General features: G+C 43.0%; 1 protein-coding gene across 2 annotated transcripts in view; it reads right to left on the bottom strand.

The window, feature by feature from the left end:
- Positions 1-8661: 8661 nt before the first annotated feature.
- Positions 8662-19127, bottom strand: part of bltp3b (bridge-like lipid transfer protein family member 3B) — a 43652-nt gene continuing 33186 nt past the window's right edge. Inside the window, exons 17-23 of one of the 2 annotated variants that reach the window (XM_079263009.1) lie at positions 18962-19119; positions 17110-17260; positions 15742-15783; positions 12604-12863; positions 12282-12390; positions 11992-12149; positions 8662-10088 (exon numbers count right to left, since the gene is read on the bottom strand). In XM_079263009.1, the coding sequence (XP_079119135.1) occupies positions 9960-10088; positions 11992-12149; positions 12282-12390; positions 12604-12863; positions 15742-15783; positions 17110-17260; positions 18962-19119 (1007 nt within the window). In that variant the 3' untranslated portion in view covers positions 8662-9959. The remainder of the gene's footprint in view (positions 10089-11991; positions 12150-12281; positions 12391-12603; positions 12864-15741; positions 15784-17109; positions 17261-18961; positions 19120-19127) is intronic. The other variant, XM_079263010.1, reaches the window with a different exon arrangement.

Here is a 19127-nt window from a genome sequence, read left to right as displayed (position 1 = left end):
AGGCCTGGAGGGTGAAAGAGACCCAGAGAGATGAATTTATTCATTGTCATTCATTATTTCATTCATTCATTTTCTATTCCATTTAGAGGTTCAAGGAAGATGGAGCCTATCGCTGCTAGCTGACAAGCGGCGCTGAGCTCTCTAGACCAATCAGCAGTCCATTACAGGCAGTTTCATAGTTTTGTTTTGTTTTTTTCTTTTAAATGTTCATTTTTAATTTGTACCTAAACATAACTTTTGTGTTAAATTAGCACCTGTAACATCCATTTCTTTGTGTTTCTGTAATGGGGGCTTTGCTTGCTCGCAGACAGCCTGCTTTGATTCTGATCATCATTCATCCATTCATTCATTCATTTTCTGAACCACTTAATCCAATTCAGGGTCGCGGGGGAGCTGGAGCCTATCCCAGCTGGCTTTGGGCGACAGGCAGGGTACACCCTGGACAGCTCGCCAGTCCATCGCAGGGCCACAATTCTGATCTTATGAATCCATATCTGATATTAACAGATGACAAAAAAAGTGTCAAATTGGAAGAAAAAGAAACAACATGGTTTTGTCATCACTGTGAACCCACTAGCCATGTTGCAAAGATTTTATATTGAAAGCAAACCAGCACGACTTCCAGCATCACTCTCCCTAACTTGACCGACAGCTTCGCCGTACAGTCTGGGCGTGGATGACGATGCTTCAACGCCAACAGGCGGCTCTGCCTTTGTTAGGATCTTAAAAATAAAAAATAAAAACGAAAAAGTCCCACCTGCAGCCTCCAGTCACCCTATCGTCAGTGTCAGATCAGAAACTTATGCCACTTTCCACGCACATGCGCACTCTGCACTGGGAAATTAATCTGCCTTGACAGGCTGGGAAAAGGGACACCTTATACCTTATATATGGTTTCAGAGTCTATTTATAGAATTAATCTATTTGATTTCTTTCACCTTTGTGAATAAAAACACTTTGTTTCCCACACTTGAGTCTTTAGAGCAACACAAGGCCAAATGCTTTGGCTTGAATAGATTCATTCAGAGCAAATTGATTTCCTGATTAACTTCTAATTTTCTTTAAGAATATTTAGTTTAATATAGCTGAACATAATGAAAGAGTTAACAGAGGCACACTTTGAGTGACAGCGCAGCAAATTATTTTTTCATTTCTAACTGTTTGATCCATACAAACAGCCGTGTGGTAGGAGAATCGCTGTTTCACACATGCTCTCCACCTCACACCAGCAGCAATTCAGGCTTCACAGATTCCGTTTGGTTGCCGTTCACATTTCCAGCTTTGGTGGAATTGGGCTCAAGGTGCCGCATGTCACCTGTTGATGCCAAATTCAGGCATCAGGAGAAACCAGCTGCAAAGCAGACTTTCACATGCTTGTCAAAGCAGCAAGAAGATGATAAAGATCTCCTCTTTGTTCATCCGGAATGGTAATTTTACTGTCAGCACTTACAGGCAGCATCATCACTCCTACATGTCAGTGATTACATGATGCTCCTTGCTGGGGGATGTGGGTCAAGTCTGGACCTGCAGGATTAGATTTCATTATGGGAGTTAGAATTTAGGCTGACTGCAGGAATTAGATTTTTAGATTTTTCTCTGACACAACTCTCAAAGTCTTGTCCTTAATTCCTTTTAAAGATTCTGGTCTGGAATCTGGCATAGTGATTCCAAAACAGTGTCATTTCTTTTTCTGATTATTGTGTGGTTGGAAGGTCTAATGTTGCCCAAGGCCAAGTTTTACTGCAGAATAAAGGTCTATGATCAGCACCGGTGCAGTTGTCTCAAGGCATTTTATCCAGACGCTGTGTCGTGTTGCTGGAGACCTGTCCAGACTGTACCCAGCCTCTCACCTAGCAGCTGCTGGGATTGCCTCCAGTCCCCCGGGACCCTGCTTTGGAATAAGCTGGTATGAAAAATAGATGGATGGATACTCCAAGTCGCAATGCACATGGCTCATCCGTGATATAACTTTCTCCAAGTCAGGCTTATAAAATCTCACGTGAATCATTTATCTTGTGATATGATGAGATGAAAGTTGTTTGGGGAACAGTGATAAGGCCTGCAGAAACATCTTCATCACATCTGTCTCCTATCTGAAATTACATACCCAAGATAAACAAACTATATCTTTACAACAAAGGGCTGTATATGTAATCTTTGTCTTATATAAAGCTAAACCAAAAGATGTGTTACTGCGTCAGAATAAATCCACATGAAATACAGTAGAAAATGCAAATGGTGATTGCTTACTGAAAGAAAACCCATTTATTTTCACTTCTCATGTTTTTGTTACATCCCCATTTAACTGTTTGGGGTTTGATTCATATTACCTTTGGGTCGTAATGTTTGGTCTGTAGGATACTGCACATATCTCATGCTGCCTGCAGTAGAGGGGCTTCTTATGATGAAGAGGGTAAAGGTACAGTCAGGGGCGCTGCCAGGAATTTTCAGCCCTATGAAAGACAATGGCATAGTCCCCACCACTTGATCGCAAATTTTTAGATTTTTGTTTTTGCTTCAATCGCTTTAAGCTGATAAAGAAAAAAAGCTTTTCATTGGAATAATAAAGATCTAGGGCTTTTTTTCTGTTTGTTTTTCTTTTCTGGTAATGTAATGGTAACAACAGAATGGAGGTCTTGGTTCATACCAGAAGGACAATTTTAGGTAAATATTTCTAATTTAAAGGTATTTCATTCAAAAGGGTTAATCACAGTGCATACTTCTAACAAGGTTATTTATATATAAATGGTTTATCAGTTTATATTTCTGCTATATTTTATTACAACCTTTGAAAAAAGTATTTATTCTTTTTAATAAAGGTTTAATGACTTTCTTATATGGTTTATATATCTTTTTGGGCCCCTATCAAGTCATGGGGCTCTTAGAATCATCCTAACTTTTCTCCCCCATATGGTGCCTCTGGGTACAGTATGCAACTAATTTGGCTTTTTATGATCAAAAATCAAACATCGCTTTCAAAAATATTTATTTGTTGAAGTCTAATCACAATCACATCCAATGAAATTGTTCATGTAGCTTAGAATGAGTCTTTTATAAATACATAGGTGGCCGTACCCAACAGAAGGCGGCCATGTTGCGTCAGCATTTTTGAATTGTGTAGCTGAAAGGGGACAAATTTGTTAGCCTTGCACGTTTTTAGCTGTGAAGGGGGTGGGGATGAGCAAACGACATGAAGTAAAAAAATAGCAAAGAAAAGAAAAAGAAATAATAAGCAGGAGAAAAGGAGAGTCTACATGGGTGTAGCATTTACCAGGAGGATACAGTTCATGAGGGACTTCAGAACTGAGACGGAGGCTGCAGAATTCTGCTGGATTCCATATAATAGTTAAGTTTATTTTGGCGTTATGTTAGAAACAGGGCAGGTAGTCCAGCAGCTACTTTTCCTCTCGCTTGAGTAGTATCGTTTCCTGTTACTGGCTGTATAAAACAACAGAGATGCTAGTTTCTTAGTTAGCTACAGCGGAAAAGCTCTGTAGCAACAGTTTCCAGTTCAATTCAACTTTAGTTGTATAGCACCACTTCACAACAATGTTGGCACAGGGCACTTTACATACGCGAATCAACATACACATAATTTCAAGCCAATTCACACATATGTAATAGAAACCAACTGATTGCATCAAATCATGACTTTGATCCAATCCCCCATCCTGAGCTGCACACGGCAACAGTGGGAAGGAAAAAACTCCCCTTTAACAGGAAGAAAACCTCCGGCAGAACACGGCTCAGGGAGGTTGCTGTTACTCTTCACAGAAGTCATACGCAGACCACCATGTGCTGCTTTCAGACGTATTTCCCCAGAAATGTTCATAATGTCTCATAATTTATTTCAGCTGATTTGTCATGAGGCTACTAGCGGCTATTAGCTTTTAGCAGTACCTTGGTACCAAACACACGGAGAGCATGCTTGTTACTTATCAGCATCATTAATAAAACATAATTATGTATTATTCTGTACCTTCATCACCTCACGGAGACCCCAACTTGTGCAAGATGTTGACATTTTCACATTTGTTACTCTGTGGCTTTGGTAGTGGTAATAATGCGCTTAAATGTTGAGGCACCAGAAAGCGCTAATGGGTTGTTTGCATTCAATTTGCAAAATCATAGATGGGAGTAATTGTCACACACTGGTGCTGCAAGCGAAAGAAATAAGCATGTAAACCTGACAACACCACTTTGACACTGGGAAAGTAATTAGCCAAGCTAATGGACCAAACAACCTCACCCAAGACAATGGTATTAAAAGTAAGTACATAAAACTTTATTTCAAGATTTAAAATCACAACGTGCTTCACAAGAGGCAACAATACATGAAAACAAGACAAATTAACAAAATGCGGATCTAAGATGTATTTTAACTGGTTTTTAAAAGTAACCAGAGTCCACCAGTCTCAAGGCCAAGTGCATCTCTAGCCACAGGACCTTTAGGGACCTTTAGAAGCCCTCTGATATTACCCGGTGTCCGTCTGTTTATGAGTCAGTCTGCACTCTGAAAACCCGAAACCAGTTCAGCTGCATCATGATTGGAGTTTCATTTGAAAACTTTGAGGATTTTGTCCTAGAATTTGCGACTGTTTGAGGGATGTTTTGCTTTAACAGAGGAACGAACCAGAGGCTTAACGTGTGCATCCAAAATAAAACCAGAATCAAAGTTTATTCTGAGGTTCTTGAGTGACAGAATGTGACCAAAAGAGCAGCAAATACAATAAAAGAACAGAGGCCCCACAACCAGACCTTGGGGTACATCAAAATGGGGAAAACCTGTCAGATAGGTAGAAAGAGAGCCAGTCCAAGTATATCCTGAAAGACCAGCACCAAGAAGACTGGATTGTGGTAGAAAACATCATGGAAAGAAGAACATGTTATATGTTGGAGTAAATTAGGATCAAATTCGACCTTCTGAATGTATTTGTTTTATGAATTTTGTTCATTTTACTTGTGGGTAGCTGCAGGTACTAAGAAATGAAACTAAAGCGGCAGGATGAAGCTGTGAACAGGCATCAGCACCCACGAGTGTTGGATGCAAATTCTGCTCTTTACACAGAGCCAAGTCACAACCTGATGCCACTAGTTCCCTCATGCAGCTGGTGCTGCTTTACTGTCTTACTCCTCCCTATTCTCATACACACACAGTGCATATGCACGTATACACAGTATATTTTCCTGTGTACATACTGATGCTGACATGGTCACTGTTACAGATAAGTTAAGCATGTAAATAACCCTTTATGTTAGCAGCAGAAGAGAGCAAAGCGTTCCTCTTGGACACGTTTCACACTTAATGTCCTTCTCTGACTTGGTGTGCTAGTCCAGCCGTAAAATGTCACGACCGTTTATGTGCACAGAGTCCAAACACCCCTGTGCAGTGGTTTACTGCAGCTCATTTAAGCCCACAAAGCAGGAAGTTTACCTCCATTTATTCAATTAATTCTCATGAATTTAGACATGCAGCTTGCTGTGAAGTTGAGCCATTGGTCAGACACCTGTGCTGCAAAACATTTAAGGCTTTTGCGCATGCAGTGAATGAGAAATTAACAGCAGGTATGAGATAAAAGTGTCCTGAGAGGGTTTCATAGCTCTTTGTGCATGTAAAAGCTTTGCACAGTTGCAAAATCTTTAAACATAGGAAGGTTTTACTTCATAAAAACAAAACATGCTTGCAACACTTCTTGTTTGCACAGTTTTCCTTCTTTGGAAAAAAAAAAATAGAACCATAAAATACAGCTTAAAAACAACCAGACTCGACTTTCTGGCTGGTTTTGCTGCTTCAACCATTTCTGAAACTGGATGCTATGCTAGCTGTACATGCATTTAGCAGAAATTAGCATGCAGCATTCATGCTGCTGCAGAATCTTCAGTAAGCATAAAGTATTCTGATGCTGTACTAAATGAGAAAAGTTCTGAAGCATTCATCTGATTAGTTAACACATTACACATGTCCCATAACGCAATGTACCTAACGATGTTAAATAACACTAATTTATACTTTTTAGTGTTATTTTAATACAGTTTAATATACATCATATATGATCAGCCACTCTTCTGCATGTTCAGGCAGGAATCCCCTCCTTTAAGTAAATATTTAAAAAATTTCTTCTAGAAGTGAAAGGCAGCTACACTGTTTGCTTACATTGATCTAACCTGGAAAATGTCTCAGCAAGCTCTGAAATGAACTGTTTCTAAGCCTGCAACATGCTCCTTACAACTGTAATCTGATGTTTAGATTGCATAGGACGTGTAATGTGCACTATGTGGATTCAGCAACAGCAAATGGGATGTTTTGGAGGGAGGCTGTGAAGGAGGCCGGAGCTAAAATGAAGCGTTTTTCACAGGTTATATGCAACAGCAGTGTCCAGTGTCTTTTCAACATTTAAGCATGCTAACCTGTAAGTCACTCAAAGGTAAAACGAACACAAGAAGAAGCAGGAAAGTCTTTAAATTTGACCAAAAATGTTTTTTTCCTCCTCCCTTAAAAAAAAACAACAAAAAAACAAAAAACATTAAAAGGTAACTTTCTTTCCAGTGAGGTAGATTTGTTTCTGTGCAGCACGATGCAGCTGGGAGGAAAAGCAGAGCTCGTCTCCAGCTGCTTGTCAGAGTGAAACTCTTAAGCAAATATGAAAGCAGTTAAGTGTGATAAGCTTGTGAAGGCAGTAAAGGCTCTGCTTCCCTCGACACATGTCCAGATCTCTGATGGTACTCGTGGGATCTGCTGGAGCTAGTCCCTCCATGTGGATGTCACGGCCCAGACGGCTCGGCCACTGCCACCAAACTTGCTCCAACTTCCACGTTTTTCAGCTTCTTCCTCCAGGCCTTGCTATTTTCAGCTTCTCACGTTCCTCGCCTCATTGGTATTGTCACATCAGTCAGGACTTCTTCTGCAGTCTGCTGGCCGTGACCAGTTAACCAGTCTGGATCTGAGAGTCCCACAGGACCTTAGTTCTGTTGTTTTTAAACCATCTGTAGTGGCGTCTTTCAGCTTGATCCGGGAACTTCTAATGCTAACTGGTAAAGATGTCGCTGTACACCAGGGGTGTCCAGAGTCGGTGCTCGAGGTCCGATGCCCTGCAGGTTTTTGATGTGTTCCTCTTCCAGCACACCTGGCTTTTGGTAAACAGATCCAACAGCCAACGATAGATTCACTTAAGTCAGATGTTTTCCAGCAAGGATACATAGAAAACCTGCAGGATTGTGGCTCTAAAAAACCGGAGCGGGACACCTGAGATCGACAGACGGATCGGTGCGGCGTCTGCAGTAATGCGGACTCTGCGCCGGTCTGTCGTGGTGAAGAAGGAGCTGAGCCAGAAGGTGAAGCTCTCGATTTACCAGTCGATCTACGTTCCTACCCTCGCCTATGGTCCTGAGCTGTGGGTCGTGACTGAAAGAACCAGATCTCGTATACAGGCGGCTTAAATGGGTTTCCTCCGCAGGGTGGCCGGGCTCTCCCTTAGAGATAGGGTGAGGAGCTCGGTCATCCAGGAGGAGATCAGAGTAGAGCCGCTGCTCCTTCGCATCGAGAGGAACCAGTTGAGGTGGCTTGGGCATCTGGTCAGGATGCCTCCTGGACCTCCCTGGTGAGGTGTTCTGGGCACGTCCCTCTGGGAGGAGACCCCGGGGAAGACCCAGGACACGCTGGAGGGATATATATATATATATATATATATATATATATATATATATATATATATATATATATATATATATATATATTGGCTGGCCTGGGAACGCCTCGCGACCCCCCCCCCCCCCCAGAGTTGGCAAATGTGGCTGGGGAGAGGGAAGTCTGGGCTTCCCTGCTTAGGCTGCTGCCCTCGCGACCCGACCCCGGATAAGCAGCAGAAGATGGATGGATGGGACACCTGGTTGTGGCATTCCTACCTTGTATCAGTTTCCTGCATGCTGGTCTGTGAGAGGCATCTTTTTGGGGTCCTGTCTGGTGTAGTAGATCCTGGTCTCTGGTTCTCGTGCCAAGCACCCATTTTTAAGTTTTTCAGACCATCTAATCCCTGATAGGTCAGCCTCTTCTTCAGCCTGTCAGCGGTGCACGTCATATAGGAGCTTCTCTCTTCATGCACGTATACCAGACAGCAACCAGTTTTCCCTCCACAGACCAGTAATGTTCTTTTCATCAACATGGGAATTCATCATTTCTGCGAATGAAATACAAAACATTTCCCCAAACAGACATAAACTCGCCAATCGTTATTCACCAAATTCATCCTCCTGACCTGATGCGATTCCTGAGCACGTCGTGCACCTGAAAAGCAACAATAAGCTTTAATAAACAATGTTTGACAAACTGGGAAGAAATTCCAACCAGAAGCTTGAGAAAGTGAAACCTTTAAAATGTTTTTTAGTTTATTTTCATCAGTATTTCAGCAGCTTTGACGGACAAAATACATCTTTTCATAATTTGTGAGCTTTTTCCTCTCTTCTGTGAAGGTGGCAGCTCCCCTCTGAGGGGGAGGAAGGCTGATGATGAGGATCAGAGGGCGAAAAGTAATAAAATAAAGAAAGAAAACAGATTAAAGGAGGTATTTTCTCTAACTAACAAAGGTTTTCACATTCAACCTTAAATATTTCACATCAGAGTCTGTAGAAAATGAGCTGTTTTTCAGGTACAACAGGAACCAGAACAACTTTTTTACTTTATTTTATTAAAGACAGAACTTGAAATGAACTGGGAGGAGCTGGAGGAGAGCTTCCAGCTGCACATGTGAACTGGATCTGTTACTGTCATCGTTACATGTGAGGCTAAGACTTCAGAAACCAAAAACTACCCATCTTTCTTCCTTTACGTCTCGGGTCAAAGCATGTTCTTCTTGGAAAAAAAAAAAAATCAGTCAATTATAGTAGTTTTTAACATTTGCTGAGGTTTTTTTTTTTTTTTTTTGGACCTCAAACGTTCACACGGGGATGAACCAGCAGCAGGTATGGTCATTACGTGTCCATCAGAAAAGATAAAAACAAAATGACACCACATGGTAGATTCAAAGTTTTTACACAAAGATGCACACAGGTAGTCTGGCAGCTTCAAAGTGCCTCTTTTTGTTTAGTTTATGTTAATATCTCTGTTCACTTCCTGCACTCTCACAGCCTTACTTTTATCTTTTTTTTTTTAACAATGCCTCGGGTTTAAAAGTGCAGCATGTGTTAAGTAGCTATTTACACATAGAAAAATAAGACTAGTGGGAGGCATTTTGCTCGACAAAGCTGTGGAACTGACCGCGATTCCTCCTCTGCTTCGCACCGAAACGCTTGTTTTTCTGTCCGAGATGCACACAAACATTCAACTGAAACACTGTGTAACCGATTAAGGTTCTTCAGAAAATAGTTACGCGTTCACATTCTTGTACAATGTACACTGTACACGACGAGGAGGGCGGCGTCTCCTCTCAATATGAAAGCACTAAATTAAAAACTTCAGTGCAGTGCAAAATTAGTCTTAGTTTTTTTTTTTTTTTTTTTTTTTTTTTTAAGACATTCCTCTGAAGATACAACATTCTGTGTACTTTCTTACCTACGGGTTTGTACGGAGCTCATCTGACATAAGCTGCGGTGTTTTTTTTCTTTATTTCCACTCGGACGCGGGGAACGGGGAGGGAAGGGTTTTCTGTAGGCACAACCAGAGATAAAGATCTCCTCCTCTTTTGTTCACACATACAGACACAGCTCGGTGTCGCTTCTCTTCGTTTGAAACTTTCTGAACGTCTCCAGCCTCTGCAGTCCACGCTGGACAAGATAAAACACACCACGCTGTTAAAAAAAAAAAAAAAAAAGTGTGTTTTCCTCTCAGACTCATCTGCTTCGCTTTGAAGTCTGAAGTCGTGCCGGCTCTCTCAAAGAAGCGTGAAAATGGAGAGACTAAAGTAAAAAAAAAAAAAAGGAGGGAAAAAAAACATCTTTACGTGATGATAAGTGCTGTTCCTCAGCGTCTAGCTGGGGGAAACCTTGAGGTTCCTCATGCGGTGAAGCAGCGAGTCCTTCTCCATCTGAGCCTCAGCCAGCGCCATCTTGGCGCGGGACAACTCCACCTTCAGGCATTCGTTCTCCTCCATCAGCATCTGCAAGACGAGCAACAAAGCTGCTTATTTAACCTGAATGACGGAGAATTCCTTGTGTGACGCCTTGCACGTTTTCGTGGGTCAAACGTAACGGATCAGATGCGCTGTTACGATAAAAAGCAGCAAGTTAGTCGCTCGACACGCCACATTGGAGTGCTCTATGTCAGGGATCCCCAATCCTGGTCTTCGAGGACCGGTGTCCTGCAGGTTTTCCAAGTGTCCCGCTGCAACACACCTGATTCAAATCAATGTGTATTTAGCAGACATGTGCAGAGCTTGTCTGAGTCTGAGTCAGGCGTGTTCCAGCAGGAACACTTGGAATACCTGCAGGACACCGGTCCTTGAGGACCAGGGTTGGGGACCCCTGCTCTATGTCACAGGTGTCGAACTCCAGTCCTTGGGGGCCGGTATCCAGAAGGTTTTTGTTGTCTCCATGCTCCAACACACCTGACCAAAACTTAAAAACAGGCTGACAAGAAGCTTCTGGATGCATTTGATTAGAATCAGCTGTGTTGGTGGAGGGAAACGACAAAAACCTGCCGGACCAGCCCTCGAGGACTGGAGTTTGACACCCCTGCTCTATGTGAACAATACAGAGTCTGGCTTGCCAGGCTAATTTAAAACTATTTACGTCAAAAAGACACAAACTCCCACCACGTCCGTGCGCCATCTTTAATGTTTTGAAGAACACGTGGTGACGCAAGGCAAGAGTCTCCTCAGATCAGCCAATCAGAGTGGCCGGTTTAAGAGCGATGCAAATCTCTGTGAAGGAAAGGGACTCCAGATTGAGTCGCTCTGTACTGAATATAAAGAACACTCCAGACTAGCAAGTTGTCACATCGGTTTATCAGACAACTTGTTGTGTTCATTAAAAGCAGCATTTTGAGCAGAACCTCACATGTGGTCCAAGTTGTTTGTCTTTAATTCATGAAAGCATAAAAGTAGCTGCCTGTCGGCTGGTCGGGTACAAACAGCTCGGTCTGCGGGAGCGAAGGAGCTCCTTCACGGCACCTGCGATGGCGTTTCCTTACCAGGCTCATCTGGGATCAGCAATATATAACTAGGTAGGTGTGAGCGTGACGTTTAAGACAAGTGTTGGTTGGGTGTGTGTGCGTTTGAGCAGGTGAGTGAGTGAGAAGGGAGCGGCGAAGGAATTTTCTTTTTGTTTTTATATCATGTAAAGCTCTTTGTGTTACATTTTATTGTAAGAAAAGTGCTTTATAAATAAAGTTTAATTTGATTTGAACTGATTTAAATCTTCTAACAGAGCTTATAAACTTAATAAATTCCCACCAAAGGAGTGACATCCAGTTTTAGTCTAAAAAAACTGAACAAAACACAAAGTGACTCCATCTTGTCTCCTGTTTTTTTTATTTCTTAAATGCGTCTTGTCCAGCATTTAGGCAAGCAGGATGATGATCTGGATGTTCAGCTGAGCAAATTTACCAAGGGAAGCTTTATAGATATAATGATCCCCTTGACTTTCTGAATTTTTATTTTACTTCCATATTTATTTTCTGTTATTGTTTACATTGTAGAGTTTGTACTGCTGGACCGGAGACGACAGAAGAAAGACAGAAAGAGAAAGAAGAGGGAAAAAAAACCTCATAGGGAAAGTGAAAGAGATAAAGAGAGGGGGAAAAAAACCTTAAAAAAAAAAACCCAACTTGTCTCCTGTTTTCCACAGCATCCACATCGTTCCTTCAGTCGCACCAAACAGCTTCTTCTGTTCATCTCTGAACACAACAGCGGCTTGTAGAAATTAGACCCTTTAACTTAAAATACTTTCATTCATGCTTTAGAGCCTGCTGGCTTTAAATGTTCGCAAAAATAAAAGTGTGTATTTCACATAAAGCCCGAAAAATGTAAGCAGCTTAATAAAAAAGACACGTTTCTGTCTCACCTTTTCCTTGTTAGACGGAGAAGGGCCGGTGGGCGGAGCCTGAGTCTGCGTCGCCTTTGCTATCCTGCAGACGCTGCTAACCGTGTCTGGGACTGGACTCAGACCGCTGTCAGTCAACAAACTCCTCGTCTTGGGTTTGGCCTCTGCTGCTCCGTCCGCTGTGGGAAGGATGTTTAGTTTAGTTTAGATGTGCGGCTCGTGGGCATAAAAGTGATTTATTAGGGCGTCTTATATAACGGTGCTGAATCAGTGCTGGAGTGGAGGTGGATGAGATAGAGCTGGTTTGTCACCTCCGATGGAGAAAGACCCATCATCTCTCCTGTGTATGATGAGACTGTCCACATGCAGAGTGATGGGAGACGGCTCGTGGTCGGAGGGATGGTCCCGGGGGCCGTCATCCTGCAGGAGACATGGCATCGATATGTTTAACAACGCGACAGGAAACATCAGGTTTTCCTGTCATCTGTGAAGCAAGGCGGAAGGCTTTTCTTTACACCAGTCAGCTTTCTGGTTAAATTACTCCTCGTTAAACCCCGCAGTAAAATATTAACATCATGAAACAAAGCTTCAACTGAAAGCAGCTGAAACATGTAGAAAAAAACTGTTTCTCACCTTTAAATTGATGTGCGTGTCGCTGACGCTGATCTCCATGGGCAGCACCTGCGAGGCAGAGTCGTCCTCCAGGAAAAGGGCCAGGTTGCGCAGCGTGGACATCATGAAGCTTGCCTGGTATCCATGGAGACGCAGCTGCAGGAAGCCGTTGCGCTCAGCCAGCGGGGAGTGGGCGGCGGCGCAGGGCCCGCTCTCCAGGCGAGCCCGCACCTCCGGACTGTTGTGTCTCCGATCCGCCGCCGAGGTGGCCTCGCCTCCAGCTGCGGAGGAAGCACGGCGGCGGCGGTTAGCGTGAAGCTGAGTATCGCCGTCGACTTTCTAAACCTGACATTAAAATACACCTGGCGTGAAGGATAACGATAAACACACCTCCCACCTCGATGTAAAAGACCATGAAGTAAACATTGTTTGTTTTTATTAGATCTAGACTGATTAAACATCAGCTGACCTGCAAAAACCTGATCAGATGGAATCAAGTATCATACAGACGATGCACAGCAGCAGCAGGAAGCTGAATGGTTTAGGATGCATTGCAAAAAAGAAATAAATGAAAGGCACCTAAGACGGTTTGGATCAGAGGAACCGTCACATTACTCGATTTTACCTGATTAAAATGATCCAACAACGAGGACGTCAGAAACCAACCTCCATCAGTCCCGTTCAGGTTTCAGCAGCTGAGCTCGAAGCGGGGTGTGATCACGTATCAACAGACTATCGGCTTGCATGTCGTGACTGATGCTGGCCTCAAAAACCTGGAGTTAAATGTTTATTATCGTGATGTAATCATTACGCAACAAAGTTCAAGATGTATTTCTTCTTCACGCTGCTTAAAAACCGGGTTACGTAAGAAAGAAGAAAATTTCTGTTGCGGCGGAGTGCAGGCGAAGAATCCTGCAGTCTCACAGCCAGAGGACAGGGACTGATCGCTAGTCTGGTGATACGGCTGCTGATGCTTCTGTGCTGCTCCAGACAGGCTGAACAGGCTCAACTCTTCTCATGTCTTCTACGATACTTCCTTTCATCTCATAAGAAGTTTCCATGAACTCTGATCAGGTTTTTGTCTGTGGTTTCACTCCCAGGAAGCTAAAACTACAAACTTCCATGAAGTTTTTCTGGTTTAATGGGGACTTTTCTTATTTCTTAGCATCAGAACATTAAAAACATTTTCCAAATTCCACTCATGCATACCAATAATAACCCAAAAGATGGGATTCCTGGGATGTTCCCACACACACATCGTAAGTGCTTTAGAAGCTCTAGATGCCGTTTCTTCACACCGGGAGTGGGCAACTCCGGTCCTGCAAGTGTTTGGAGTTTCCCTACTGCAACACACCTGACTCAACCCAACGGCTAAATAGCAGACTGGTGTAGACTTGTCTGATGTGTGTCAGGTGTGTTGCAGCAGGGAAACTTTGAACATTTGCAGGACGGCAGCCCTCGAGGACCAGAGCTGCCCACCTCTGATTTATACACTTTAAAGTAAATGTGTTGAATCAGAGAGTTCTCCCTTCAGCAGAGGGTCAGAAAACGTGCAGAAATACCGTATTCATGTGCATTTGCATGATTTATGGAAGTTTGCTCGCCATGAATAAAAGGTGCATTTTAATGTTGGGTTTAGAAAAGAAGTGAATGAAAAGGAGGAAGATCAGAAAGAGAAGTGGGAGACAAAGCTGGACAGGAAGAAAAAGAGAATTAGGAAGGGAATAAAAGAAACGGTCGGCTTAAAGAAGATTTATTTACAGTCCCACATGATTCCTGGAGGAGTGACGTTTAATTAAGTTTGAGAACTTGGGACTTAAAGGGTCAAATAAAAACTCACTCCTCTTGATATCCTGAGCTGAAAAATGTAATGATGCTCCAACAGAGAAAAAGCTTCAGCTTTAAAAGTCAAACACAAATGATGATAAGGTTTGCAACGGGGGAAAAAGTGAAAGAGGAGAGAAATGCAGGGAAGTTAATCGATGTTAAACCCTTCTTTTACATCATCCTGGACACAAACTGGCAGATTCATTTGGCAAACTGGTGAAAGACACATGACAGGCTACAGCAGAGCATTCAGCAAGGCGTAGAAATGGCCACTTGAAGACAGTGAACACAGAGAAGAGCGATTCTTCCTGATTTAAATGATCTCTGCAGAGGGTTAATACCACAGAGCAATTCCAGCAGCAGATGAAACACACACATGCACGCAGGGCTGTCAGCTCCTCTTAGATTAAATGACATATTCTCTCAATCCTGAGCAGCTCGGGTCACGGCGAATGGAGAGAGGAAAAGGGAGGGGGAAAAAAAAAGGGAGAGAAAGGGAGGAAGCCGGCAGCCAAGGACTGAATGACTGTGATAAGACGGGGAGGGAAGAGAAAAGATGGCCTGGAGAGGGCGAGAGATGAAGGAAAAGAAAAGGTAGAGAGGGAGGGGTGGCTGGCAGAGGATTAGGAGGAAGATGGAGTAGGAGCTGGAGAGAGAGTAAAGAGGAAAGGTGGAGGAAAAGAGGGAAGAAAGGAGGGAGGATGAGGAGGAGGTGGGGTTGCTTTGTGAGATAGAAATAGGTAGCGAGAGGAGGGGGTGGGTGGGGGGGGGGGGGGGGGGGGCGGCAAAGCTGGCGTTTCTCTCATTGCCTGAACCACTGGACTGAAACTGCAAAGTCTGCTGCAGTGAAAAGATGAGGTAGGCGGGAGTAACGGGGGGAGGAGGGGGGAGACAGAGGACAAATTATTACAGAGAGAAAAACGGGAGGATTAGGGGTTAAAACTGACCGCGGAGAAGTGGAAGTTCATTTCAGCTGCGGACACTCAAGGGTTGAGGCTTAATGTGGCAAATAATGGGACTACTTACTCCACTGTTTCAAATCTACTCTCTGTTAAGTGACACACACACACACACACCGAGGAGGATAAATCCCCCCCCCCCCCTCCTCCGGCTGCTGAAGAACGAGCAAACACGCATCATGCTTGCAACACGATCTGCAGTGCATGCCGTCGAGCAGAATCCAGAACATGGAGATGAAATCTGAAGGAACAATTAGCGAAAACACAAACCAGCCACGTTTACACCTTTACACACACACACACACACACACACACGCACGCAGGCGAGCATGCATGTCAGCGTACAGACGGGGAATTAAAACACAGCGGTTACCTTGGCTGCTCTGAGCAGGTATTGGTACTGAACACACCATACCTGTGGGGAGTTATGGAGGGTAAATAAAAACAAAAACAAAACAGGGAAGGGGGGCTGACTGCGTTAGTGTGTACGTGTGTGTGTGTGTGTGTGTGTGTGTGTGTGTCTGCGGAGAAGCAACAATCAATGAGGTTCAAGCTTAATCTTCCAGTTGTGTTGTAATTACATCAGAAATCTGCCGTCATGGCGTCTGGAATTGTCCTGTTTGTTAATTAAACCCTAAAATCAGGAAATTACTGAAACTGGAGCTCTTAAAAGTTTCATTTTTACAGCTATAAATCAGATCAAATATCTCTGTTCCGCCTCTACAACGGATCTGGTTTGTGCTCAGAGGACGTGGCGTGTCCTGGCGTCTCTCCCTGATCTCAAAACGTAAACAATCAAAAGACACAAAGCTGATCTGATGCATCCTGATGGCTTCAACTGAGCGACCCGACTTCTACAACTTCTAACACACATCCTTCCTTTCTCCGTCAGAAAAGTCAAAACAGCATAAAGAACACGGAGAAACCGGATCATCATCTGCTGCTCCGACCCGTTTGCCTGCTGTCCTACTTGTGGACTTGCAGCTACTTTCTGCTGAGCTCTGCTTGGGTTGTTGTACACTGGCAGCAAGCAGCCATTTTTAAACTGGACTAACATTTTGCAAGTATATTCCAGGAATGCAACACCACACAAGACAGTTTGGTGTCTAAAAGTATGTTACATATACATACAGTTGTGCTCATATGTATTCATCCCCTTTCATTAAAGAAAAGACTAAATTTACAACAGTCACTCAAATAATTGGATACTTAAAAAAGGAACAATAAGTAAAAAATTTGACACTGTTTTTTCATTTAATTGAGTTGAAGAAAGAAAAAAAACACAAATGTGTCCTGGACAAATTAGAGACTTTTCTGTTGAACAGTGGGACAAAATACCTGTCAACAGGTGCAGAAGTCTGACTGAGAGGAACACAAAACACCTGACTGGAGCGGAAACATTAAAGGATTGTTCAACTAAATATTACTTTATGACTGATGTAATATGTAATAAATCATCTTATTTGTTTGCTTTTTTAAAAGATATTTCTATTGAACCAGAATTAGAAAATAATGTAGTGACTTTCATGAAATGTTTATTTATTATTACTTTAGTCAATTTCAGCTTATTTTACAGGCAGCTGTGTTTTTTCCTTCTTTAATGAAAGGGTATGAATAAATATGAACACAACTGTATATTACATAAATATGCCAAATGACTTCACACTAGAAATCATGCACAATTAAAAGCTTCATCTTTCATGCAGAGTCATGAAGAAAAGTCAAACTTGATGTTTCTTACCAAGGCTGCGGTTGCTGAGGTACTGCCGGAGGCTGACGTTGCCCAGCTGGTTGGGTGTGACCTGACCCACCTCCAGAGCCACTGCCGTGCTCTCGCCCACCGCCTCCATGCACACACACACGGACTCTACCTTCAACACCAGCACAGAGACCTGGAAGCAACGACGAAGCCAGGCGTCATGAGATGATCCTGCACCACGATGCATACAGACAGAAATACAACGCCCTTAAAGCGTAAAGTGCTGAGATGTGGAGTTGAGATTCTGGAACCAGCGGCGATCCCGTGTCTCCATAGTCTGGGCCCGAACTCTGTCCTCAACGATGACAACACAAGCTGCCCAGACCCATGTCCGTCAGAGATGACCTCAACCCCGCTGAACTGTTGTGGGATCAGCTTGGAAAGAGAGTGACCGACTCAACGGCACACCCCGGCTGAAGAACAGCAGCGTGTGACCAAGCTAGTGACCAGCGTAGCAACAAACAGTGTAATACCAGTCACTAACGTCATAATGTTGCACACTTAAAGTGTCTCTATGATGCATATTCCAGTCTAAATTATTTTAATATGCAAGTCTGGAAGGACAAGAAATAATCATTTTGTATTGATCCTCTGAGATCAGCATCTGCCAGAAACAAGCGAACAGACAAAGCTCCGCCCTATGCCTGCGTCTGATTGGTTGACTGCTAGGAGTAGTTATACTGAGCAGTGAAGGTGGGCGTGGCTTTCTTCTTGTGAAGGACACAACCTAGAGAAGATGACCAATCACTGCGACACTCCTCCAGGACCTCACTAAAATTTCCAAGTAGAAAAAAACTCTCTAAAACCAATTTTTTCTGTCGCCATGGAAACCGAAGGAAGAGAGGACTGGAAAACTTCAACATGTTTAGATTATTAAAAACGGCGCCGCTAACATGTCTGATGAGTATTCAACACTAACACTGTAGAAAGTTCAGAAAACTAGACGTAGCATCATAGAGCCGCTTTAAATGTGACAAAACCAGCAATGTGACAAGTTGTAATAACATGGTAATAACTTAGTTTTTGGCCTAAAATGAAAAAAAAAAAATCTTTTAAAACTGTAATAACTGCAGTGGATAATGGATATAAAACATATCCAGGAATGAGTAGTGTTTGTGCAGCTTGCTCATATAAAATAGGTAGGATTACATTTCTGGTCAGCTGTTACACTGCTGGCCCAGAACCAGCATAAAGAGGATCCATGGTGTGTCCGTGTGTGTCTTCCTCCACACGTTCCCTGTTTGTTAAATGTAGTTACTGTTATGTTACCAGATGTCGAAACATGGTTAAATTCTGCAGAGAATAAACCACCCCAGTTTAGTTCCTCTCTTCCTTTATTCTCACTTTATTCAAACGCAGCTCTTCCTCGTGTCTGATATGAGTTTATTTTATGCTTATTCCGTAAATGAAAGTGATTTGTAGCACAGTTCATGTACACCAGGCAGAGCAGCAGTTTCTGTCTGTAGCTGTGTTTAGGTGGAAGGATCCCCAGCATGGCGCTGCTGGATAATTACGCAGTGTGCAGTTATACTGGTCACCAGTCTCTCATCAGTGAAAAGCAGAACACCCCCAGCAGGTCTACAACGTCGTATTGAGTCTGGATGTTTTTATGGAAACAAAGATGCTTTCTTACTTCTTTTTCATCATCTTCTATTTAATTATTATTGTTTTTATTTTAAAAAAATAAATGAATTAATTAAGTAAAAACCTGCTACAACATCAATGAAGTTTCCCTCTGAGATTATTGAAGCTCTTTTAAGTTCATTTTCATTTTATTTCAGGCCTATAAATCTGATTTTTTTTTTTTTTTTGGTTAATTGTCTGGATGTCTTACTATATCTTTGGTTGGCTCATCAATGCTCTGAGACGTAGCGCTGGCGCTGTCAGGCGACGCGCCTCCCTCCCGATCCTGAGCAGCTACCGCCTCTGCAGCGCTCTCTGTGGCGCTTTGTTCACTGATGGCGTCCTTGAAGCCTGAGATGGACACGTCGTCTGTGAAG

The sequence above is a fragment of the Telmatherina bonti genome, assembly GCF_933228915.1.
Source record: "Telmatherina bonti genome assembly, chromosome: 23".
NCBI lineage: Eukaryota > Metazoa > Chordata > Actinopteri > Atheriniformes > Telmatherinidae > Telmatherina > Telmatherina bonti.
The sequence above is the reverse complement of the archived record's forward strand: the minus strand, read 5'-3'. Positions and strand labels throughout refer to the sequence as shown.